The 25,193-nt window shown below is 37.5% G+C and overlaps 4 protein-coding genes across 8 annotated transcripts; 3 read left to right on the top strand and 1 right to left on the bottom strand.

The window, feature by feature from the left end:
• The first annotated feature begins 139 nt into the window (after positions 1–139).
• Positions 140–4,007, top strand: LOC120015483 (PI-PLC X domain-containing protein At5g67130). Of its 4 annotated transcripts, none has more exons than XM_038867932.1 (7): positions 140–356; positions 449–571; positions 731–868; positions 1,127–1,225; positions 1,336–1,944; positions 2,019–2,105; positions 2,648–2,909. In XM_038867932.1, exons 1-7 carry the CDS (start codon positions 258–260, stop codon positions 2,837–2,839), a joined length of 1,347 nt encoding a protein of 448 aa, XP_038723860.1. In that variant the 5' UTR covers positions 140–257; the 3' UTR covers positions 2,840–2,909. The 4 variants fall into 4 exon arrangements, 2 of the variants coding, with proteins under 2 accessions (XP_038723860.1, XP_038723861.1); XR_005471766.1 differs by adding an exon at positions 3,833–4,007 and having other exon boundaries at positions 141–571; positions 2,648–3,028; XR_005471767.1 differs by adding an exon at positions 3,818–4,007 and having other exon boundaries at positions 141–571; positions 2,648–3,028.
• Positions 4,008–4,152: 145 nt separating this feature from the next.
• Positions 4,153–5,922, bottom strand: LOC120015484 (F-box protein At5g67140). 2 transcript variants are annotated; one of them, XM_038867934.1, is made up of 5 exons: positions 5,689–5,922; positions 5,422–5,589; positions 5,194–5,329; positions 4,666–4,764; positions 4,153–4,561 (listed from the first exon to the last, which is right to left on the bottom strand). In XM_038867934.1, exons 1-5 carry the CDS (start codon positions 5,775–5,777, stop codon positions 4,385–4,387), a joined length of 669 nt encoding a protein of 222 aa, XP_038723862.1. In that variant the 5' UTR covers positions 5,778–5,922; the 3' UTR covers positions 4,153–4,384. The 2 variants fall into 2 exon arrangements, with proteins under 2 accessions (XP_038723862.1, XP_038723863.1); XM_038867935.1 differs by having other exon boundaries at positions 5,422–5,568; positions 5,689–5,915.
• Positions 5,923–9,448: 3,526 nt separating this feature from the next.
• Positions 9,449–13,049, top strand: LOC120014809 (transcription factor SPATULA). Its single transcript, XM_038866881.1, has 7 exons — positions 9,449–9,944; positions 10,242–10,379; positions 10,474–10,539; positions 10,664–10,729; positions 11,851–12,165; positions 12,244–12,313; positions 12,598–13,049. Exons 1-7 carry the CDS (start codon positions 9,588–9,590, stop codon positions 12,654–12,656), a joined length of 1,071 nt encoding a protein of 356 aa, XP_038722809.1. The 5' UTR covers positions 9,449–9,587; the 3' UTR covers positions 12,657–13,049.
• Positions 13,050–14,068: 1,019 nt separating this feature from the next.
• On the top strand, positions 14,069–25,135 carry LOC120015049 (nicotinate phosphoribosyltransferase 1-like). The gene is made up of 15 exons (XM_038867245.1): positions 14,069–14,456; positions 15,887–16,034; positions 17,102–17,221; positions 17,334–17,468; positions 17,574–17,635; positions 18,795–18,870; positions 19,728–19,829; positions 20,579–20,695; positions 21,113–21,171; positions 21,950–22,124; positions 23,195–23,329; positions 23,411–23,509; positions 24,068–24,176; positions 24,639–24,751; positions 24,839–25,135. The coding sequence occupies exons 1-15, from the start codon at positions 14,305–14,307 to the stop codon at positions 24,914–24,916; spliced, it is 1,680 nt and encodes a 559-aa protein (XP_038723173.1). The 5' UTR covers positions 14,069–14,304; the 3' UTR covers positions 24,917–25,135.
• Positions 25,136–25,193: the final 58 nt, after the last annotated feature.

Below are 25,193 nucleotides of genomic sequence, written 5' to 3'. Positions count from 1 at the left end.
ACAAGGTAGTCAATTACCGAATCCTGCATTTTCATCTAAACGGTGCCGTTGAAGTTGTCCAAACTCAAAAGAAAGGAAAAATAAAGGTAAAACTGATGATTAAGCCCGCCTTTAATATCCAAAAACACACGTCACTTCTCTATTGTGCTTTGTATTCTGTGCACCGTACCTGCTCTGCTTCTCTCTCTCTCTTTGTTTCTTTCTTTCTCTCTCTCCATTAGCTTCTCGAGCTCTGCATAAGCTGATAAGCAGTGGCCATGTCGGCATGTTCCGCGGTCCACCGTAGCTTATGCAGAGTCCCATTGGTGACGCTTCTCTTATTCACATCACTCTTAGTCACACTAGCATATGCAGCGGTGATCTCTCTCTAAAGATTCTTGATCCGTACACAACTTTACCTTTTGTTATTCTTGAGTTGAATACGGTGCTAAATTATGAAGAATTGCAGGTGCTGGACTCTTGCTCTGCGGCCACGGACTGTGGTCCTGGACTCTATTGTGGCAACTGCCCTGCTTTGGGTAGGACTCAGCCTCTCTGCACCAGAGGCCAAGCTATCACACCCACTTCAATTGTAAGCTTTCTTTTGATTCAATTGAGTATATTTCATCATGATTCATCATGGATTCATGGGTGTTAAATATATCCTGCATTTGGTGCGTTTTATATGAACTACTTGAAGCTTAATTTTGTGGGTTTCTTAGTGGTGATCTTTTCTTCTCTGACTGTGTAGATTGGAGGGTTGCCTTTCAACAAGTATACGTGGTTGGTGACTCATAATTCGTTTAGCATAGTGGATGCACAGCCTTTGCCCGGGGTTCAGAGGTTAACATTTTACAATCAAGAAGACTCGGTCACCAATCAATTGAACGTATGTGCTTCTACTTCTTTTGGTTAGATTGATTCACCTTTTTTGGTTCTGGAGAATTTAAGTGATGACAGAAGAAAAATGAATTGAAATACCCATTTACCCATTTTTTTTCATAGTCAATTACGACGTGATAATTCAAGTAGATGCTGCGATTCATGTCGGTTATCCTGGACTTTTCTTTTGTTCTCTTTCCCTCTCATATTTTTCTGTCTATTGATTTCTGTTTTTTTTTTTTTCTTGTTTAATGTCATTGACTAGAATGGAGTGAGGGGACTGATGTTGGATTTGTACGATTTTGCGGATGATATCTGGCTCTGCCATTCTTTTCGGGGGCAATGTTTCAACTTCACTGCCTTTGTAATCCAACTGTCCATTCCATCATCTTAGCAATTCAACTCTGATTTTTAAGTTTTAACATCCATCTTTTAAAGCAGTAGTTTTTAATGCTGCCAATGGTTTATTCACAGCAACCTGCCATTAACACTTTGAGGGAAGTGGAAGCTTTCTTGAGCCAAAACCCAACTGAGATTGTAACCATTATAATCGAGGACTATGTCCATACTCCAAAAGGGTTGATAACGCTGTTCACTAATGCTGGATTGGACAAGTATTGGTTTCCTGTGTCTAAAATGCCTAAAAAGGGTGATGATTGGCCCACTGTGAATGAGATGGTGCAAGCGAATTACCGGCTTTTGGTTTTCACCTCTATTGCTTCTAAGGAAGCAGAGGAAGGAATTGCTTATCAGTGGAAGTATATGAAGGAAAATGAGGGTATATACACACTAGCTTACTTTTCTGACTTTGGATGTATATGTATTTACAATAACGGCATCCTATTGTTTTGGGTTTTAGCCGGTGATCCTGGGGTGAAATCAGGCTCGTGTCCAAACAGAAAAGAGTCAAAGCCACTTACTTCGAAAGGTGCATCTCTTTTCCTGATGAATTATTTCCCAACATATCCAGTTGAAGATCAAGCATGCAAAGAGCATTCAACCCCACTTGCTGAGATGGTTGGTACCTGTTATAAAGCAGCAGGAAATGTGATGCCCAACTTTTTGGCCGTCAACTTCTATATGGTACTAAAAGTTAACTCGTGTAAATGATGCATGGACTGCAACCAAGCATCCTAACTTCTTTGAAAATGTTGCAGAGGAGTGATGGAGGTGGTGCTTTTGATGCTTTGGATAGAATGAATGGCGCGATGGTCTGTGGCTGCAGTACTATCACTGCCTGCCAGGTTTGTTCCAAATTACTTGTACTGATGCTCCATACCTACCAGCTTTGATTTTTGGTCCAGATTCAAACAAAGTGGAAATAGAGCTATTTTTCAAATATACTCATATTTCCAAATCTAGATCCAAATTTGCTTTCACTACATTCTACGTTCTTTAACAAGATTTGAGTTTCCTATGTGAATCCCAAGACCTAGCTCTGTTCAGTTTCCCCTTGTATATAAGAGGGTAAAGGAACTGACACGTATCTTGTGATGCTCTTGCAGATAAAATTGTTGAGCTCATGTCGCTATATTTCTTAGGATTCTGAATACATGTCAACCAGTAAAGTCTGATTTTAGGCCCTATGCCAGTAGCTTAAAATTAATTTGATGGAAGAGCATTCTTCCATTGATTTTCTGATGTTAGATTGATGTACTGGACAATATAGTAGGCTTTGGCATCCATGAAATTTTGTATCCCTCGGGAGCTTCTGACAGTTGCTGCTGCATGCTATTTCAAATGTTGATTTTTCTGCTGAAACCACTGCATTTATGGAATTTTGCAGGCTGGAGCACCTTTTGGATCTTGCAAAAATGTTGCTGTGCCGAATAGAAGTCCTCTAACCAGTACTGCTGGAAGCTTTTCTGGGTCTGTTCAGTTCACAAATTCAGCTTCAACAGTCCATTCTTCAAGTTACTTAGTTTTGTTAGTTATTAGTGGTGTTTTTATTATGATGAATATAGTGAGAAACCAGTAGGTAGACCATCGACCATTATTGATCAAACTGTAGTAGATGTCTATAGTATGTCGGTGAATTTTGGAGCTGGAACTGGTAGTGCTTCATACCTATCTTTCTCAAGAGAAATGCTGCAAAGAAACGGAGGTTAAGCAGAACACTGAGATTGATTTTATCTGAGAGACGCAGATGTGCTGCAAAGTGACTCAGGTATGCTTGTGCTTTGTTATGTTAATGGCCGGAGCTTGAGTACTGCAAGTGTTTTTTTTTTTTTTCCTCCCATTATAGGCTCTTGTTGTCTTTGCATTTTTCTTCTTGTCGTCTTTGAATTTTTTAAAAATTTCCTTGTGAATAGTTTAACTATTCCTACTTGATGAAGACTCATCCCTCTTGAGACTCTTCACATCGTCCTCCAAATTGGAGGATCTAGAGGGAGAGAATTCAAATTTTCTTGCCCTTTACTATTTAGACTCGTAATGAAATATCTTGAATACTTTTATCGTATCCATGCTATCAAGTTTGTATCACTAATATTCGTATCAGCCGCACGAATTTGTCATGATTTCCTTTCCATCCCATTCCCGAATCCCGATTCCTCAACCCTTTCCTATATCTTAAAGGCCTTTTTCTTGTATTTCCGTGCTCTCCTGCATCCCATTCGTTTGCTTATTTCCTTCTTTCAAACTTCCAAAGCACTTGTTAGATATCCACCTCCTCTATCCATCTTCTAAATGAGCTTCTGATTTAATGCAAGTGTAAGTAAAACACGCCATGATGACTTACTCTGAAGCAGATGAGGGGGGAAAAGCATGATATGCAAAATAAATGATTTTGGGTTTATATGGTCTTGGGTTGTTTAAGCTGTTTCTGTTTTTAAGAAAGGGTTGCTTAAGTGCTCGATTCATGCTGTAATCTTAAATTTGATTTTTTTTTTCAGCAAATTGTTTTTCAAGGTCTATTCAGTTGATTTATCTTTTCCTACGCATCTGTTTCTTACAGGTTTTTTGTTAATAGGTTGTAGGAGTAAAGAAATGCAAGTGCAGCAGGTGTCAAGAAATGTACCTTTTCTTTTGCCCTGGTTTCCTTGTCTCGTACCTTTGTGTTTTAGTTATGTTTTTATATGGAAATCTGGCATGTTGTTCGACATTTTTGGAGAATGGAATTGGAACTTCTGTTCTGTGTCCAATAACCTTCCAAAGTACCTAACTTTCAGACAAAAATGTCAAGGATCTAAGTGTTTTTTTATCTCCGTGAAAATGTGTAGAGGGGACAAAACAAGGAGATCTCGACAAAAGCATTTATTTGATCGGGATGTCTGAAGTACAATACCAGAAGAATGAAACTTGTGAGTCTCATTATTATCAGAAGATAGGATATACAAATCAACAAAGAATGTAACTAGCTGCATGATGCAATTGCAGCCACACCTTACATTGTGAAGTTCCTGTGTGCAACAGAGAGGCACTTGAAATGATGGAAATCAATATGTACAAAAGGATAAATGAATGCAATCGATCATAACCATGTATAATTGGCCACAAGAAAAGCTTCTGCCTTGTGAATTTTCTACAGCAATCCTCCAAGCTTAATATTAAGAGACGGACGAATGGCGAGCATAGCTATGCAGCAGTCTACAGGAATTCTGGTTCCCCATATATTGATGGATTCAAGCTTGCGACATTTGCTTACAAGAACAAGGACCCCATCGGTAGTTACATGTCGACAGCTCCATAGTATTACACTCTGCGATAAAAGACAACAAACAGAGAGAAAAACATGGAGTGATCTCCTTGAAGCAAAATGGAGAAATTTAGGTAATGTATATGGGAAAAGCTCAAATAACTCACCTTTAGATATGGACAGTTGTCTGCAATTGCAAACAGAGATGCATCAGTGATGAATGTACCCCCAATGTTCAGGTGTTGCAGGGAATTAGCTCTTGATGTCTGTCAATATGTGAAGTAAAAGCCATTCAGGAACATTGTCCAGGAAATGTGAGATACCATCAATGGCTGATAAAAGCTATCTGCATTGCTTTAGGCAGCTTGCCACTGATGAGACAAAATCCTACATTGGATTGATTGGCATAATCCAAGTGGTTTATACTTTATCAGGCGATGACCCGGAAGAACAAAATCGTGCAAGTATATACGAGTTCACAACTTGAATTGGGTATCAAAGTTAAGCTTTAGTATAAGCAAAGGGAATACCGAAGAGAAACTCCCACAATTTCCTCGTCATGGATTTTACCCAAATGTGCAGAGGCATGTCACCATAAACATGGAAATGGTAAACAACATTGTTCCAGCAAATCCAGAAAACATAATGTTGATTTCTTAACAAAGAATGAAAATAAACATCAAAGATTAGATTACCAAATGAACAACACCCTTGTCTGTGATCCCTGTCATACCCCAAAGGGATATGTATGTCAGGTTGCTGACACACTTAGCCGAAGATATGTCCTCCAATCCCCTGTCACTTATTTGACAACCCCATCGTCCCCTGGAACTGGAAAAACAAACCCAAATTGAAAACTTATTGACCAACTGAAAAAATAAAATCAAATTGAGAAGATTGAATCATGGCATATGTATATATACATGTTGAGCTCCTTAAGTGAGTAAGCGAGACGCAGGAGACGGGCAGTGGAAGCATCGTCCATCTTCCAACCAGCAAAGCTCAGGCTCTGCCTCCGCCCAATTGACTGCTTCACCCCCTGCTTCCATTTCTTGCATACACTGCTTGCTCTGCAAAACAAACACATACACCTACACAATAATTTTTCAAACACCACAAAACACAAGCAACAGAGACACAGAAAAAGAAAAAGAAAAAAAAAAACTATTGCAATTGCAAGAGGAACCCACTGTGCCAAATCGGTGAAGGAATTGATCAACAAGAAGATGTGGACCAGTACGTCTATGGGTAATTGATCAATCGCCGCATCATCTCCCATAACTCTGAATTGTTGAACAATGGAACCAGAAGAACTGGTCTTAAAAAGAAATTGTAATAATGAAGGAAGGAGAAGGGTCAAGTAAGGATGTGGTCATGGTTTGACATCATTTCAGGAATCTCTTTAATAGTAAGGGGATTCTGGATTCATCATCAGTTACTTTGCGTACAATAACGTCATGTCATTAATTGTCAATTTAGGCTGTATTTACTACTACTACTTTTTCCAATTTTCATGTGCTGGACTTCTCTGGAGGTTGGTTTGGGTATTCAACGTTTATATACTTAGACGTAATCGTTCTGTCACGTGGCGTTAGCTTTTATGTATTTATAAACCATGCCAGCTCAGCTTTCAACAATTATTTTGTGTGTTTTTTTTTTTAATCAATTTTCTCCATTTTTTTACCACATTTTTAAAGTTATATATTTAGTCATTTAGACTTTTTTTTAAAATACCGCTGAGAAATATATTTGTCATTGGAATCAAACATCTGACACATATATGCTTAATTTAGTCGATTGTCAATCGAGTCGCTTCTCGTTGATAGTGATTTAGACGTTTATTAGTAAAACTGGAAGGATTTTGAGTACTAAAAAGAAAAAAAAAATTGTGAGGATTTTAATAGAATAGTTGGCTCAAAGGGAATTAAAATAAAAATAATTATAATCATCCAATCACTCCATATTTCCTTGATATTGGTCTCTTTTGTTTATTTTCATATATATAATTTTATTTTATACTCCTATATTTGATCTCCGTCACATGCATGACAGCATAAGAATATTGGAGCTTAAGGGTTGTGCTGTTAGAACAATTGCAATGGTAGTATTTTAGGGGCATGGATGCTCAAAAAACAATTATTTAATGGGCAATGGAGGAATTTATGGATACAACAAATGATATTTTGATGGTATTTTTTTGTTGTGGCATGGAGAGATGAGGGGAATTTAGTTAGGTCACAAGTTACCTCTATTGGTGATTCTGTGGGGCCAATATTTTGGGTTCAATTTATTGGGTTCCGAAGAGCTTGGGCCTCTAAACATGCATGAATCGTCTATTAACTTACTGGGCTACAGCTGGATAAGCCTTATATCTGAGACAGAGATCCAAATTTTTTTAAGGCCCAATAATGTAGTAATAAACTTACTGGGCTACAGCTGGATAAGCCTTATATCTGAGACAGAGATCCAAATGTTTTTTAAGGCCCAATAATGCAGTAATAAACTTACTGGGCTACAGTTGCATAAGCCTTATATCTGAGACAGAGATCCAAATGTTTTGTAAGGCCCAATAAATCTGTAATAAAAATGTAATATTTTGCAAAGTTGCAAACGACGAGCGTCGTCGTATTGTTCCTAGTTAAGGCCGAAGAACGAGAGCGAGAGTGAGTGAATAGCGAGCGCTTGGGCCTTGGGTGATTGAATCTCAAAGGGACAGGAATCACAGTCACAGGATCATTAGAAACTGTACTATGGGCTTGACCACTTACTTCACTAAGGCTTTGTAGCAACTCATGATTATTATTTTTTTATTTGAGCCAGTTATGATCATTTTTGTTAACACTCATCGGTACCATTTAAGATTATAATTTATGATGGGGATTCAACAACTTATGTTCTAGTTATAGTTATTCCAGTTATTGAGTTGTACACATAAGATTTTATGGGCATATTTATTAGAATTTTCAGTTCAATACACATCAACAATATTGTCCGCTTTGGGTTGTCCAGTTCCTGTGAATACATTGGTCCACATGGCTTTGCCTTTTCATGAGGTCACTCATCCCAATAGTACTCTTATAAAAACACGCTTAATTATAAAGTTAATAAAGGATGTTAATAATATCATGTGAGACATGTGAAGTTTACGAATTTACTTAAATTCTGTACATTAAACTCAATCAATAGAATAACGGAGATATCAAATGTTGAGATGTTTATCATTTTCAAATTGTATTTCCATGTGCCTGTTTCCGTGAGCATTGAAGTTCGAAGGCCGAGAGGAGTAAGGACATGTGTGGGACCACAAAAAAGCGTCTGTTGATCCGATGTCCTCTACCTATTTTGAGCCGTGCGATTACAACAACAAATAATCAGTCTTGTACGATCAAGGTCGCGACACGTAATAATACATCGGGAACATATGATATGATATTCCTCCCTAAAATTCAAAGCCTACCAATCAAATCGTTTCAAGGAATTGACCCACAAGCAATATCCACCGTTAGATCATCTTAATGGACATCCCAAAGCACAAAACTCATCCTATCTTCTCTGACACGTCAAAATCCTTGACTTGGACCCTACACAACACAAACATTTACTTTCTTTCCGATTCTAGATTATGATCCGATGACTGTGACGTCTGATGATAGCGACACGGATACTGTGGTGGTCCCGCCCCTACAATAGACCAAAGCAGTTGGATAAAAAAGATCTGATTCACCAATGAAGTGTTGCCACGTACGAGTCTTGATGCGGGGACAGAAAATTCGGCCAACCAGGATATTGATAAATATTTGGTTGGGGTAAAGTAACATTATGTTGTCTGGTTAAGGTGGGCGTTCGTTGGGTTTGGACAAGATAACGATAGGGGTGGATTGTGAGAGGTCGGATTCTCTGACCCACTACCATTGACTACCCGATCCACACCATTGAATGAAGCAATAAATCATACCAAAACAAAATAGCCTGATCAGTGATTCAAACAACTAGTTTACATTCCACAAAGTTGCTTTAGCATTGTCTATTTCTTTGCCCATAACTGTGATCATCACCATTTTGTCATATTATCACTATTAGTAGTAGTACCTTGCAACGCAGATAACTTAGCATTTCCTTTAATGGTCTGTAATTAGCTTCAAAGAGAGATCATTCCTCAGCAAAGAATTCTGCCATGAACTGACAAAGGAATCGATTCTAACATGTGCATTTAACTTATCCACATGCAACCGTTTCAATTGTTTCACTGGCCACGTAAAGTCTTGATAGTAACTGATATTGACTGCTAGGTTCTGCATACGTATCAATTGATTAGATTAAGGATCAAGAGAGGACTACTTTATACATGCATAGTAAAAAAACGTAAGATTTGGGTTTCCATTGTGTACGCACCTTAAGGATGCTTTGATGCTCGAGTCAACTAGGTACACAGTAGGATTATTGAGATTGCTCGGTGTTTAGAGCTATCTTCTTGGCTAGTGCCTAGTAGTGAGTAGTCAATGTAAGAGACACTTACATGAGTGAAGTTCTTTCTTCTTTGTTAATATGATTTTTGAATTATTGATCGTCTTTGATTGCAAGTGAAATTGATGGAGATGAATCCTATATAGATCTTTTATAATTTTTCTGAGATAACATATGGGTTGGTTGAGATGCTGCCTAGTTCGATCTCCTCTTCTTCAGTTTGTATGGCGACACATGTCAGCATATCATTGGACGAATATTTTTGATATTATCAGTCACATTTCCCCATTGTGAGAATAAAATGATGCAACAAAGGAAAATAATAATGTTTTAAGTTTTGCCATAGAATGTGAAGAAATCAATATGTTACCATACATGAGTGTACCTCACGTGCAGAGAGACTGGAGACACGCGTGATATAAAGCGAGATTTTACGGTCGTTTTAGTAGCGCATGGAATTGAGCTTAAACTGCTAAAGTACAAGCACCAGACTGTGATTTGTTAATTAGTCTTTTGGGATTACGCAGAGCCCGAGACAAAGGCAGCACAACAAAATGGGCGAGAAGCAAGACCATATGTAAACGAAACGAAAACAGAGAAACACAGAGAGAAACCAGAGAGAGCAATGGCAGATATGTTTAGCAACAAAAACAATACCCGTTTATCGTCTTCAACTTCAGCACAACGTTACCGTCCGCCGGACGAACTCTCGGTCTTCCTCCGTCAAATTCTCAGCAATTCCTCTTCGTCGTCCTCGACTTCTCTTATTCCACATACGCAGTCTATTCCGTTGGAGAATCATGACCGTTCGTCCCGATTACGGTTCCCTGAAGGGTTGACGGCCGTTGATACGTCTGATGGAGCTCACGCTTCTTCTAGTGGCTATGTTTTAGGGGATGTGAGAGCGAGCATGGCGAATGTGCACTCGTCTTCTTTCGGGGCGAGTGAGAACGAGGCCGATGAGTATGATTGTGAAAGTGAGGTGGTTAATTTTTTCCCTTTGTTTGGTTGCTGAGAAAATGGGTAGAAAGCCAAAAGGATCGAGGTTTTGAATTTTGGAGAATAAAATGGGGTTTGGTAGGGTATTTGGATCTTTGTTTGGGTTGCGTAGAAAATGTAGTTGAACTTGCTTGCTCTAAATAACAAGATACAACTATTGATTTGAAAGGATTAGGAAATCTTCGATCTTTTTACAACAACAAGAAAATCCTTTTTTTGACTTCTATTTTTAGAATTTTTTTTTTTTTTTGATTTTGATTCTTCTCAATGAATATTACAGGAACTAAATTCTCTCGAGAATTCTTTAATGCATGAAGGTCTAGATGCTTTAGCAGAGGAGCTGCAGGCAAAACCCGCTCCTCCGCGTGGTTCATCCAAAAGAAGCAGAGCTGCAGAAGTTCACAATTTGTCCGAGAAGGTTGGCTTTCATACCACACAACCGTGATTCTGGTTAAATTTATAGTTCTATGATTTTTCTGTGTGTTGTTTACATGTGGAACTTGATCGGGCAGAGGAGGAGGAGCAGGATTAATGAAAAGATGAAAGCACTGCAAAATCTTATACCAAATTCTAACAAGGTAACTTTTGTTTCTCTTTCCTTTTTTCTTAGGAGGTCAATATCTGTTTTACTCCATTTTTTTTCCTCTACTTTACAGAATTATAAGTTCTAAATCATTGAGATTGGATTTTCTTATTTGCCAGACAGATAAGGCTTCGATGCTTGATGAAGCTATAGAGTACCTCAAGCAGCTTCAATTGCAAGTACAGGTTGGCCACTTTTTCATTATTTTGTGCTAGAACCCCTTATGTCTATCAAACTTTTGGAATGGATGACTGGGCCATATCCTTTTCACAATTCTGGATGTTATGCTGAGGATGGAATTGGTATGAATAGTAAACAAGGCATTATAAGTTTTAAGATAAGGTTGTAGCCCTTGGGATTTTTTTGAATTGAAAAGAAACAAAGAAACAACCACTGGGAATAGTCTGCTAACTCTGCTCACTTGGTCAACATGCTTACGGATCCCATGTTTTTCTACTTCAAGGAGTATTAGAATTTATTTGCTTTTTTAGATTTCAAAAATCGACTGATTATGAACGATAATTGCGGTTTGGTGATCATTGCAAGATTTTGTTTTTGGTAACTTCTTGAAAGAAATTATGTTTATGAATATTTGTGCCGCTCTCTTATGCCCACCACTTTGCAACTTTCTGTTCATCATTTGGTTTCTGCAATTCCTGAGAAACTATTTAGTTTCTTTCCTTTTTAAAAAAATAAATTTCTGCTATACTTCTCACACGACCCATCGTCATACAAACGTCATCACTGTTTGAACTTGAAAGCAACTGGAACCTTTCATCAATATTAGAAGAATTTGCTCCTAAACGAATCTGAGTGAAGAATTTGCTCTGTTTTTCTAAAGCTCAATGGTCTTTGATGGATTGACTGTTAAAGATGAGTCTTCCGACATTTGGGTGGGATTATGTCATTTACATTTCTGGGGTCTAGATTATTTAATATTAATGTCCTTGGGCAATATAACCTTGAAAAATGATGTACATGATATGGTTGAAGAAGTCCTCTTAAGAACAGCAACTGCAGACAACCGATAATTGGAACCTATTTCCAAACAATATCAAGTTTTTAAGGAAATTGTAATTTTATTAGCAGACATGGAACTTATGTGTGGTTATGTTGATGAATGAAGCTAAGTTCTATAGCATTGAATTTGGATTTCATTTAGAGAATTCTTTTCCTTTTCCCTTCACAAATTTGGTTCCACCTACAAGCCCCACAGTGAGTTATATGTATGAAAGAATAACGAGCAGTCTTAAAGGATGATATTTAATAGGACTTTGATTTACTGATGTTTTGATTCATTTGTCAGATGTTATCATTGAGAAATGGAATAAGTTTGCATCCTTTGTGCTTACCTGGAGCGATGCAGCCATTCCAACTCTCACAGTTGAGAATAGGTTTTGGTGAAGAAAATGTGTCTGAGCATATGAATGATCGAGGCACACGTCTTCTTAGTCAAGAAACCTCGACACAAGCTATATACAGTCATCCTAACCAATCCAGTGTTTCAAAACATGTACCTGTTGCTGCAATGTCAAATATTATGAACTCAGAACCCTCATTTCTCTTGGAATCATCGGAGCAAGCTCACTTTGGACCCTTTCATATTCATACATCTTCAGAGGTAAGATTAATACTATACATATGAACAGAATGCAGTGAGTAGAGTAACGTTAGCAACCTTATGTTCTTGCAATTGAAGGATATTTGCAGGGAAAATGTTTTGCCACATCGGCATCTAATTGTCAACCATTCCGAAACAAATACATCAGGTGGGTCCACAGAACCTAGATCTTTTCATATGTTCACATTTCGAGATTTGCTTGAAGATCAAAATGTTAGACCATGATGTTGATTGTATATCACCCTTGTATACATGCTTGGGAGGAAGGTTTGCAATGGTTGGAGAGGGGAGGGTTTGGAAGGTTCCAGTAGAAAAATATACAAGCCCTCCCATTTCCAACCACTGTGGGCCCCCTTGCCAAAAGCATAGCTATGTGTTTTATGTTTATCTGTCCAGGAGGAACATAAGAATCTTAAGCCCTTGGTTTGCCAGGTGTTTTGAAGGAATTTGAGATGGGAGCCACGGCTACAGTATTACCTCCATTTGAATAAAGGACCGCATCTCTATAGATGCATGCATGATCGACCAAGACCAGCCTAAAGGCCTGCCTTCATAGAATATAGAATGCTACCATTCGTACTCACCGCATACAAATGGTTAAAATATACTTGACCAAGATGTTTTTAGTATCTATGTTGGCATGCATAGGCCTCTTTAACAGTATATGCTGGCCAGAAGATGATTTGCCTAAACTGAGGGATGTTGAGACTGGCAGGGGAATGCTCCCAACTTGTGTTACTTTGTTAACCTTTTGGCTTTGGTTTAGCTACTATGTCCTCCAGTTCTATATGTCCTAGTCTACAGAATTGAGCACATATATATTTTAGGACTGCATCAGAGCATCCTTGTGATTAAGAAGAATATGTTTCTTTAATGTAACAGGTGAACACAATTCATGTGAATGTAGAACCTTTTTCTTTGGAAACTCTTATTACCAACATGTAATCTAGAGAACATGGATGTATATGCCTCGTTTGTTTGTGTAGGCTTCATGTTTTTATCTCTGCTGCTACCATGTGGCTATCATTCTCAATAATACAAGTATTCTCAATATGCCGCATTGAAGGGTTTTTAGCTTCTGCGGATTCTAGTTGGCTTGCTATGCGGGATATTAGGACCTTTTCTTATCACTGACCAAAAATGTTGACCTGCACTGATGACTACATTCTTCTTCTTGCGTATTTGACTTCAAGTTTGAAACTTGAAAGCCCATTCTACTTGCGGATTGGACTTTATGTTTGAGACTTGGAAGTTTTTTTTTTTTTGGTAACATGGAATCCATCCGCTCTCAATTGACTGGTTAACCCATCCATCTTGCGCTAAGAATTATTACGATCAAGTTCATCATCTCAAACCTGTTGTCCCTTCTTTTTCCATGTGAAAATGTTATCACCAACCCCACCAATGGCGTGTTCTTCATCACTATGGAGGGCTATGCGCTTATCCCTGTTTTTCTCTGCTTACTGGAACATTGCAGTGATTCACACGACATTGTGTTCCTTTTTTCCCTTTTCTGTTTAACTTTGAAATTTCCTCTCATTTTGTTGCCAAAGGTGGAAAGATTTCAAAGTTCATACAGAAATAGCATTAAGTATAAAATAGAAACAAACAAAAAAGGCGAGAGAGAAATAATGGAAATAAGCCACAACTACCCAACGAAAAACATATCCATTTTTATTTTGGCAAAAAAAAAAAAAACCATTTAAATTATTCTGGCAGCACTTTTTCTTGTCTTTCTTATTTGTCAAGAAGAGTATTTTAACGAAAAAAATATGTTTTTTATTGGAATAATCCAATCCATTATCAACTCAATCAACTCTGTTTTGATTAAGGATATATTATTTTGCAAATTGTAAGTAGGAAAGGAAATGAAGTACATGGTCAAAAACGAAGGATAAATGCTACACGTCACAGGAAATGAACTTGGTTTTTTTTCCCCTTTATTAACGGTCTTTATCTCTCGAACACGTTCTTCTCCGTCTCCCTTCCCGGTCTTTTTCCCCTTCGTCACGGCACGAGTTTTCTATTCGAGTAAGGCTATATAAAGTGATTGTAAGGCCATCAGGAGTAGTAGCAGCAGCAGTTAATAGTTTGAGAAAAAAAAAACAAACCCTAGGAATTTGAATCGAAGGAGCGACAATGACAGCGAAGGCGAACGGACTTGTGGATGATCATTCGGGGGTCATTGCCGGGCCGACGAACCCGATGGTTACTCCTCTGCTTACGGATTTATATCAGTTCACCATGGCTTACGCTTATTGGAAAGCCGGCAAGCACAACGAGCGTGCTGTGTAAGTTGCATTCCCTTTTCTATCACTGCCGAAAGAAAAGAATAAGCAAATTATTCAATTAATCTTTGTAGTTTATAGTGATGGATCTATGTTCAGTTAATATTCACCATTCTTGACTGTTTGTTTGTTTAATTCTGTCTTGTGGAACGGTTCTTTCATCTGTTAGGAGCTTAATGGTGTTTGATGGTTGTTTAATAGCTAGGATGCATGTCTCTCTGACTCTCTGTTGTAATCACATCAACTGGCATTAATGATATGAGTTGAACCTCTGTAAATATAATTAAAAGAGCTTTGAGTTGAATTAAATCACCTGCAGTTAACTGTTTCTTCCGTGTGTCATTATACCATGCAGATAATTTTCTGTTATATTGTCTTCAATTAATGATATGAGATGAACTCTGCAAATATAGTTAAATGTATTATTGAATTGAATTAAATCACTTGCAGTTAACCGTTTCTTCGGTTTGTCTCCAAGCGGGAACATGTGGTCCAATGGTTAAGTTGCATAGGTGCACCCTAGATTTCACATGAGTAAACAGCCGAAAACAGCCTCTCTGCATATTATGTGGAAAAAAAGCTGTGTAATTCTTGTCTATTCTATCCCCCAATCCCGCCCATTGCGGAAGTCTTGTGCACGAAAGTTGTTTACTTTTTTTTTTTTTTTTTTTCAATTGTCTTCATTCTTCAACTACTACTATTCCTATCCTGTCTTAAATTGTAAATAATTTTAGATGGTCTTCGAAAAGATGTCCCTATGGTGTCGCAAATCCCTCAGTTTCACCATGCTTTGGTTTTGTTTATGGAATTGAAAAAAAGAAAATAGTTCCAGGAATTTAGATTCTCCAGGTGTTTTTCCCTTTTTTATTTCATCAAAATCACAAACTCCTGAAGTTTTCTTTAAGTACTTCATGATGAAAAACATTTTTTAGCCCCATTAGAACATTACATTGCTAATAATGTTTTGAGAGTGGATTGGTTATTGGTAGGAAGTTAATCAATGGAAAGTATGTCATTCAGCAGCCAAGGATGGAATGCAAAGCATTTTGCCTTCGCAGATTATAACCTTTTATATGTTTTGATAGCATTTATTTTCAGACGTGCTTTTTTTTTTTTTAACTCTTTGAGGAATTACTAAGCTATAAAGATTCCAATCATCCAAATTCGTTTAGCAATCTTAAGCCTCCAAGCACAAGTGTTTAGGCTTAGTTCTCAAACGTGGCCACTTCATGTCAGGTAGAAGGAAAAAAAAGTATATCACCCTTTTGATAACCTCACTTTAGCTTGACTTTCATTTGATATTTTTAGTCTGGTGCAGCTTCAGAGCCTTTGTTACTGCTATCAACTTGTACTCTTATTCTTCCAATCTGCATGCCAGTCCTTTGGACAGTTAAATTTATGGGGTATCTGTGTTCTTATCATGTTTTTCTCAGGTTTGATTTGTATTTTCGGAAGAACCCTTTCGGTGGTGAATATACAGTCTTTGGTGGTTTAGAAGAATGCATAAGATTAATTGCAAATTTCAAATTCAAAGAGGATGATATTTCTTTCATACGTGAATCTTTACCTGGTTCATCTGAGGTAAATCAAACCAGTTATATTGGTCAGATTTTTCTTTTCTTCTTTTCTTTTTGGGTGGTTGTGATTTTACTTTGTTTTTCTTTTCAAACTAAAAATCATAAAAAAAATTGCAAAGTAGGTCTTGAAATATTAAAGTACAGGTATGTTTTCAGATCATGTTTGGAACTCATGTTCAAGAGTCCTCACTTACGATCAAAAAGTGTTCAATGATCACTTTTACCCTAATATGAAATGAGCATCATCATAGGAAAATGCAAACATGAAATTAGAGTTTTTATAATTATGTGCTTCTGTCTTAAAATTCAAAGGTCTTGAGTTTGAATTCCAACTGTTGCACGTTTGCACCATTGATAATTGTTGTTTGTAGATGGTTGCTAGTATTCAGGGTTCACTTTGCAGGGTTAGGTCCTGACTCAACAAAAAAATAGTTGGTTCAGATGGTTAAGTTAGCTGTTTGAACCTCTTAAAGCATGTGCGTGGGAGGTCGCAGGTTCTAACACCCACTCTGGAGTGATTTGGCGTTATTTCCGCACTGGGTTTCAGCCCAGAACTTAACCGGCCCATGTGGTTTGTGGGTATTACATGTGGCCCGTGGGTTTACTATTGAGGTGGAGTCCTATGAGCTGTGCTTTATGTGGGTTCCCTCGTCACCAAAAAAGAGTTAGGTCCTGACTCTCGCGTGGGGACCTTGAAGAGTTTCGATGTCATAAAAGAAACACTACAATAATGTAGACTACACCACTTCTTTTTTTTTTCCACCGAATGTTAGAAGTTAAACTTAAGTGGCAGTGTGGCACACATAGGCAGGGCTTATCGACAGAGTAATTATCATTGATAATGAAGAGCGTCTATGACATTAAGTAATATGAATTCATTTACTATGGAGTTTCCACCATCCCCAAAAAAGGGTGTGGTTAACCACCTATCTAACCATATTATCCAGACTCCTAGCAGACTAGGGCTACTCCACCCAATCTGTGCATATCTGTCATCAGCATATCTACTAGACATGTGGGCGTGATATTCACCTCTTTATGTTTGTCTCACTAGTTTGTATGGCTACTCAGGATGACTTCTACAATTACCTAAGGCGACTGGATTGCTCTGATGTTGAATTATATGCTATTCCAGAGGGAACAGTTGTTTTCCCTAAGGTTCCTCTTCTGAGAATTGAAGGGCCAATTGCTGTGAGTACCCTCAAACTGGTCTTTTCTTTGCGCTTTTTAGTGCATCTTTAGTGGATATTTTCATTAAAGTGTTAAGAAAATGGTTTCAACGGGTGTTATTTTCCCAATTCAGGTGGTTCAATTGCTGGAAACTCCACTAGTGAATCTCATCAATTATGCATCACTGGTGGCAACAAATGCAGCAAGGCATCGATCTGTAGCTGGGAAATCCAAAATGCTTATTGAGTTTGGGCTTCGGAGGGCTCAGGTTTTCTTTTCCTTTTCCTTTTTTTTTTCTTGGTTCCATGTTAGTTTTATATTATGGGTAGAGGGTTCTTTTTTTTAAAAAAAAAGATCTCTTTATTGGATGCAGGGACCGGATGGTGGAATTGGAGCATCAAAATACTGCTATATGGGAGGATTTGATGCAACAAGGTACCCTCTGCCGTATTGATATTGAATTCTTTTCATGGAAATCAGCATTTTTCATTGGTAACGTTTCCTTTAGTTGGCTAGCGAAGTTAATTTATATTGATTTTCACATGTTTAAGGATGTGCTTGTTTTGGGCTTAGTGGAAACATTGTTTCATCCCCTTTGAATATGTTTGGCAAGGGAAGCTTAATGATTACCACTAAATCAGGATATTACCCGGGAAAGTTAGCATTTCACGATTTAAATTCATTCTCCCATGGGTCCTGGCCTTTACATCTTCTCAACCAAATTTATTATTGGTTTCTTATATTTTTCCTACTTATTCTTGAAATTGTAGAAATAAAATTTGTTGTATTTCCTTTACACTAGTTTTTTTAACCTTATACCAAATCTAGTTTACTAAAAACTTATACAGCTTAAATTTCTATTCCAACAAATGGTACTCCAGTAACTTTTCACCCTTTTTTTGGCCTCAAACTAAATGACCCTAATTCTGAATGATTACTATTGCACGTCCATGGTAATATTCATTTGAAAAATGCTGGTTGAATCCTGGTTGATTCAGCTCGAATACCTATATCACTTTTTTATTCTAATAATGGTGTAACCTGCTAGGATGGCTCCCAAAAGTGCACAAGGAAGATTCAAATTCTCGTTGTTTATTCTGTTTGATCGTTCTTATACAAAGCATATTTGTCATGGTTAATTCGATGTACCTGAAATGCCAAGGTTAATCAAGTTAGGTAGGTGGATACTGTGATGGAGTCAATCTTGTAGAGATCACTGTGTGTGTTTTGTCACCAAGAAAGAGTTAAGATTGCTGATTGAACTTTATAAGAAGAAGTTATCAATTACTTGTGCTGGCACAGCAATGAAGTTGCTATATTTCCACATTGGTGTCACTTGTTCAAAAGACTGATAGTCTTTTGGCCATGTGGGGAAAAGGCTGGGTATCATTTGCCTTCCCCAGACACTGAAGAAAAGGCTAGAACCCTGTTGATTGATGTCAAGTGAGGGCACTAGTGTCCTCCTTTTAATCAATATGAAGATCAATTGAAACATATCATTCGGTCTTTTTTTTTATCTCATTATGTGCCTTTTGTACTTTATCTGAGAAAATTGTTTCTAGACTTATTTCTGCTCTGTGCTGTGCATTGGCAGCAATGTTGCGGCTGGGAAATTGTTTGGGATACCTCTTCGTGGAACACATTCCCATGCATTTGTGAGCTCCTTTATGGTTCGTAATTCTCACCAGAAATTTCATTGCGTCTACATTTGTTATTGTGAATTTGTGAGGGACATCCAATTTACACAGAATTGAGACCTGGAATGCGTATATCTCTATTATGCTTCAATGTAGCATCTGTGATGTCCTTGCATATTCCTAAAAGTCGTGTTACGGCTCTGTTCCTGTAGATCTTTCAGTTGCTTTTCTATAAGGACCATTAGTTCTTTGGCAATATTTGACTTCCTTTTTAAGTTTGTTTAAATCCTAATAACAACCTATGGCCTCTTCCTGTTCAATGGCCTGACGTTACTTGATATAGGAATTGATGGCTGAAGGGTTTATTGTGGTTTAACTAACTAGCATAGGCACATATTATATCCTTGGAAGAGCTATTTCCAGTTTCTTGAATGCATGAAAGCACCTCAAGTCTAAGAAAGTGTATCGTTGGGTTCATTTCCTTGGCTTAGTTCCTGGGAAAACACTTAACATATGTGCCATTGTATCATTTTTTGGGCTTTTCTACGATATGTTTAAGGCATGGAACATCCTATTCATTTTGACTTCTGTAATGTTTACTTGCTTTTCTTTCAAGTGTTCTGCTTTAGGTTGCTCAAGATTTACTCCTTCTTTACAATGTTTACTTGCTTTTCCAAAATGCTTGTAACTTCAAAGTAAAAAATTGTCAAATTTTACCTAAGTTCTAAATGTGAACAGATAATTGTTGAGAAGTTTACTCACCGATGCCATTAAAAGTTTTCATTGCCTTAGAGGGATCATATAAAGGCCCTAATTCTTTGCACTGGACAACCTTGTTTTGGGTGTGGAGTTTAAGTTATTATTTACTTATTTTATCCAGTGATTTGCAGAGTCCTCATGAGATCATAGAGAAAACGCTTCGAAGCTTTGATGGCTCAAGTAGTTGTGAAGATTTTGTGAGTTTGGTTCAGACATGGTTAAGCAAGATTCAGGTGTTCTTGTAATCTACCTCGTAGATTCTTTATATTATTATGGAATGATTTATTGACAGCTGTTCACATTTCTTTCTTCGAAAATGTCCTTTTTTACTCTGAAGAAATGTTGGCCTGCTGTATTATAGATGAGAGCTTCTTTATGGTTCGCTCTCTCTTTTTTACTTGCCAGCATTTCCTTGCCTTCTCAAAAATAGGCTGGGCAGCTTATGTGCTTTTCAGTTTTTGATCTATGATAGTTTACTTCTATTACCATTTGAATATATGTTTTCCTGTTTCTGGACGGTCCATGTTATTACATAAGAACTTGTGTACATAAGTAGTGAAGAACTTTCCTTGTATCTGATTTAATGATCCTGAAAACAAAGACAGACCCCCTTGCACCATGTCACTGTTAACACGCATAGAAGGTCGCATGTGCATATTAGAAAAAAACTACGGGTTTCTTTTATGTGGCTGAGCTCATGTTGGATGATAACAATTTGTGATGAGAAGTACTAGATGTTTTATTGAACATTTGAGAGGTGACATGTATCTTGTCATTCTTCTAGAAACTGAAGACAATGAGTCTTGGGGCTCGGTTTTTACTAGCATAAAATGTTTTTCCACTGTATTGTTTATTTCAGTGATACAATTAATGGATTCTCGGATCTTGTATTTTCTTGCTTCACTTGGCTGTTTGCTATTCGTTTATCTAGTTTTTTTTGTCTATAATGTCATCCAGTTGGTTAATTAAGCTTGCTTTGCAGCGTGCAAATTCATGTCGTGGAAGTTTTGGTGAGACCAATCAAAGTGAGCTAGCTGCTTTCACCTCTTATGCGTTGGCATTTCCTAATAACTTTTTAGCCCTCGTCGACACTTATGATGTAAGTGAGCATTTTTCATATCTGTTAATAATGTTTTATTAGCATGGGTTTGTTCCTCTAAGCTTGCCCTTTCCCCCATACTTTTGAACGACAATTTTTTTAAACAAGATGCTTTTTGATTAGTGAAATATTTAGGCATTGAAGATGGGCAATTATAACTCTTTATAGGAATTTTTGTTGTTCTTTCGCTTGGGAATTTGACTAAAATTTGATTTTGTTTCCTAGTATTTGGTGCCTTTTTAAGAGCACTCCTGTAGCATGATTGTATGTTATCTCATAGAAAAATTAAAGTGGAAATTTTAGTAATTGAGCATTGTATATTGTACTCTGCTTTTCAGTATATATCTTATTTGATATGAACATCATTGTTTATGATGGAATTATGTCACATTAGAACACTGGCTTCCATGGTAACAGGTAATGCGGAGTGGAGTCCCCAACTTCTGTGCAGTTGCCCTAGCACTCCATGATTTGGGGTATGTATGGAAGAATTAGACATTTTTTTAGCTTTTTTAACTTAACAATAGATCTTTTTATGTGAGCATTAGCAATGGTGAGACTATCTTCTAGTGTTGGCACAGTGAAAGCCCTGTCTTTTGAAATAGTGTGGAACCAGTCCTTACTTTCAGTATTTTTCGCTCAAAGTGACCACTCTCCATACATGAACTTCCTCTGTTATTGGTGCTATCACTGAAGTAAGCAATAATAAATCAGACATGACAAGAAGTGCTCTTACTTCATGCTTTTCTTACTGTGGCCCTTGTAAGTTTCTTAAACTGAAAATGATCATAATGATGATGAAGGCAATGGTGGTGCCCATTGATGGATATAAATATATCAGTTTATCGATGCTGACATGATTGCACCTAGATTTGTCTGCAATGGCTCTCGCTTAACGAACAACAAAAACATAATACCCTTGCTGTGTATTTTTGAAGCCTTGGTACTTAGATAGTTTTTAAACTCACTGTGTCTGGAATCTGGAATCAGTGTGTACAAATGGTGGAATACAATTTGAAAGATGTTTTGGTAATCTTCTGCAGGTGGCTGCCTTTCCTTGGTTTGCTATTATATCTCATGTTTCATTAATTATTTATCAATCTTGGTCCACCATTTTGTGAATGTTCCTTCCTTTTAATTGTCTTCTTCCTATCTGATGACATCTTCTTGTGAAACATATTGTTTGATCCAATGTATGTAACCATCAAGCTATGCTAAGTTGTTGTCACTCTGTTTATGTGATGTGCTGTGCAGCTACAAGGCAGTAGGCATTAGGTTGGACTCTGGTGACCTAGCATATTTGTCTTGTGAGGCTCGAAAGTTCTTTTGCGGGATGGAAAGAGAATTTGGAGTACCAGATTTTGGCAAGATGAGTATTACTGCTAGTAATGATCTGAATGAGGCAACTATAGATGCATTGAACAAACAGGTAATCATTCTAAACCTTGAAATTGCTTCAGAATTTAACAATGTGATAAAAAATTTCCGCTAGGAAGTATAATGAAGCTTTTACATAAATTTTAAGATGTTTCATTTCCTTTTGGCAAGAAATCTATTTGCTGAGAAGCTTGTTCTGTTGTTTGACACGTTTTGCGCTCTACCTTCCTCCACAAATTCAAAATGGAAACAAATAGATAGGTTCAATCGAATATAAATGATCCTGTTTTTCTTTTTTCCTTAACACGAAGAGATGAAGAAGCCATTGCCTTGTTTAAGATGCATCAAAAAGAGTTGATGTGTATTTCCTAGACTTGGTTCTGATTTCTCTATTTTTTAATTTGTACTTTGCCATGTTCTTCTCCTCCCCTTTGACTAAAACATACTCATGTAGTACTACTTAAAAAGTGATATTCAGATGCAGTTGTTACTGAAAAATTTGTTGTACAGGTAAGATTGTTGAATCACCATTAAGGCTCTCAATTCTTGCACTTATAATGCATTATACTTGTATTTGTAATTTTGTAGGACATGTCCTCAAAAGTCCTTACATGTCCTGGTCCTAGCTTTAATGTGTCTTGGTTTATTGGCATTCCTCACCAAACACATACTCATCAAGATTTCCTCACCAGACACATACACATGAAGAATTTTTTTCCATGTTATGGAGTTTATCTAGCATGTCTTTGGTACAATCATCTGTTTGTGATTTTATCGTACTAAATATAGAGAAGTTAAGTTGATTATTGATTACACTGTACTGAGCGCATGAACAAGTGATTCTTTTATCAATAGATACTATAAATGACCTTTTTCTTCACCAACTGGCAACACTATGAACAAATCATTGCTGTACCCAGTCCATGCACTTCAATGGTGGTCAAAAACCATAAATTTTGAACCATGTATGTAATTTGATATGCAGATGACTTGGAACTAAGATAATGATATTCAAATCTTTAGCGTTTTGTGATTAAAACTCTTGGTGCAGAAATAAATGGGCGAAAAAGGAAAGACCATGCATTTTATGGTACCCACATGATGACTAGATTGTTTTGGCAGGGTCATGAGGTAGATGCATATGGAATAGGGACCTATCTGGTCACTTGCTATGCTCAAGCTGCTTTGGGTTGCGTTTTCAAGCTTGTCGAGATAAACGACCAACCTCGCATCAAACTTTCTGAAGATGTTACAAAGGTATGGTTGCAAAGCTAAGAAAACTTTTAGTGGCATTAACCATTCATATTTTTTGAATTTTAACCTCTATTTGGGTTCTAGGTCTCTATACCTTGTAAAAAGCGTTGTTATAGATTGTATGGCATGGGAGGCTACCCTCTTGTGGACATAATGACGGGGGAAAATGAACCGTCTCCAAAGGTAATCTATTTGTGTGCAAATTCTTTTTCCTTTCGTGTTTGCAAATCTTTAGTCATTGGACAATGCCTTTTCCTTCCAAATCATATTGAGCTGTAGTAAGACTGAAATTGGCAAGTTGATTGAGACCTGGCCTTCCTATCCGATTCTGGCAAATCTATGGGCTGGGTACGAGCAACCTCATGGCTCTTGTTAACATAAAAGCAGGAAAAATAAAGAACGGATTTCCAGTAACAACTCCTTCCACGCGGCCAGTACCTAATTGGTACCATAGAAGGGATAGATGTAGGTCATACAAAAGAATCATTTGCTGGAGTCACAAGTTCTAAAGCTTAAATTACATACATTAAATGCTACTAAGGTGGGAGAACACATGTACCTATACTTCCGCGAGCACATATACACATGATAGTTCAACTTGCATGTCATAGATGTGAGCATATGTGTGTACGGTATACCTTCTTTCTTGCAAACATTACTTGGCAATTTCTCTTCTTATATAAGGGCAACAGTTCAACCATTACAGTAAATAAATGACATTGTCTTTTGTTAAAACTTCAGGTTGGAGAACAAGTCCTGTGCCGTCATCCTTTCAATGAATCGAAGAGAGCTTATGTGGTTCCTCAACATGTTGAGGAGCTTATGAAGTGTTATTGGCCCGGGAGCACAGGTAGGAGTTTCATGGTTGTGAAATTATTTGGAAATGATTAACCCTTTGGACAATTTGCTTAAGCACCTGGTATAAAGAATAACCCCTGGGAACAAGGCTCCCGTAGTGTATGCAAAATCGTGGAAGGGCAAGATGTCTATGGTTGCATTTATTTGGAGAGACCAAACTAAATGCAATATTGAAAGTTCTCCTTAAGGTAACTGTGTGCCTTTGACTCCATGTAAATTCCCCTGGGTGCTCATGGATGTTCTTTGAGACTTGGTAAGTCGTGCGGATTTAGCATGGCACGTCTAATTGGATCTCCCAATAGAAGGCTATATTCCCTGCCAACTCAACTATTCCTAAATAGGCGCTGAAAATTCTGTGTTAGGCATGAGAATCTCCTTAATGTCATATCAAATCAGCTTCACATTGAGTCTTAGAAGTCTCCAACGAGTATCTGAACTCCTTTGTTTCTTGAAGGTAAAGCACGAGAGGAGTTACCACCTCTTAAGGACACCAGACAGCGATGCATTACACAGCTTGAGCAAATGCGGTCTGATCATATGAGGAGAATTAACCCGACACCCTATAAGGTACTGCAAATATCTCATGCCCAGGTTACTCCAATAGGTTTTATTCGGCTGTTGCAACGATGACAATTTGTATTTCAATGCATGCAGGTGAGCGTGAGTGGAAAATTGTACGACTTCATTCATTTCTTATGGCTCAACGAGGCACCAGTTGGTGTTCTGCATTGAGAATAGGCTGAAACAGGCTCGCATGGAGGCTGGAGCAGTGTATAAATCCAGGTGACCTGACGTTCCTGATGTAGCTGCCAAGCTACTTATAAAATCTACATCAGATTCTTTGGTTCATGTCAATTTTGTACACTTTGAGATCTAGGAACCATGATTTTTTTAATTAAATAATTGATTGCTTGATGCCTTGAAGTTAATAAAGTTATTGATTTCTCTCCACGCTGGTCGAACAAATTCTCAATTTTTCTGTCAACTGCATTTTCTACGTAGTTAAAAT

This window comes from Tripterygium wilfordii, chromosome 14 (assembly GCF_013401445.1).
Source record: "Tripterygium wilfordii isolate XIE 37 chromosome 14, ASM1340144v1, whole genome shotgun sequence".
NCBI classification, from domain to species: domain Eukaryota; kingdom Viridiplantae; phylum Streptophyta; class Magnoliopsida; order Celastrales; family Celastraceae; genus Tripterygium; species Tripterygium wilfordii.
The sequence above is the reverse complement of the archived record's forward strand: the minus strand, read 5'-3'. Positions and strand labels throughout refer to the sequence as shown.

Bases quoted from the DNA above. Each gene is read 5' to 3' on its own strand.
- LOC120015483 (XM_038867932.1), top strand. From the start codon at position 258: ATGTCGGCATGTTCCGCGGTCCACCGTAGCTTATGCAGAGTCCCATTG. The intron at 357-448 runs GTGATCTCTCTC...GAAGAATTGCAG, and splicing joins TCACACTAGCATATGCAGCG to GTGCTGGACTCTTGCTCTGC. The intron at 2,106-2,647 runs GTTTGTTCCAAA...GGAATTTTGCAG, and splicing joins GTACTATCACTGCCTGCCAG to GCTGGAGCACCTTTTGGATC.
- LOC120015484 (XM_038867934.1), bottom strand. From the start codon at position 5,777: ATGGGAGATGATGCGGCGATTGATCAATTACCCATAGACGTACTGGTC. The intron at 5,590-5,688 runs GTGGGTTCCTCT...ATTATTGTGTAG, and splicing joins TCCTTCACCGATTTGGCACA to GTGTATGTGTTTGTTTTGCA. The intron at 5,330-5,421 runs GTATATATACAT...TTGTTTTTCCAG, and splicing joins TCACTTAAGGAGCTCAACAT to TTCCAGGGGACGATGGGGTT.
- LOC120014809 (XM_038866881.1), top strand. From the start codon at position 9,588: ATGGCAGATATGTTTAGCAACAAAAACAATACCCGTTTATCGTCTTCA. The intron at 10,380-10,473 runs GTTGGCTTTCAT...TTGATCGGGCAG, and splicing joins TTCACAATTTGTCCGAGAAG to AGGAGGAGGAGCAGGATTAA. The intron at 12,314-12,597 runs GTGGGTCCACAG...TTGGTTTGCCAG, and splicing joins TTCCGAAACAAATACATCAG to GTGTTTTGAAGGAATTTGAG.
- LOC120015049 (XM_038867245.1), top strand. From the start codon at position 14,305: ATGACAGCGAAGGCGAACGGACTTGTGGATGATCATTCGGGGGTCATT. The intron at 14,457-15,886 runs GTAAGTTGCATT...TGTTTTTCTCAG, and splicing joins AAGCACAACGAGCGTGCTGT to GTTTGATTTGTATTTTCGGA. The intron at 18,871-19,727 runs GTTCGTAATTCT...AGTGATTTGCAG, and splicing joins CATTTGTGAGCTCCTTTATG to AGTCCTCATGAGATCATAGA.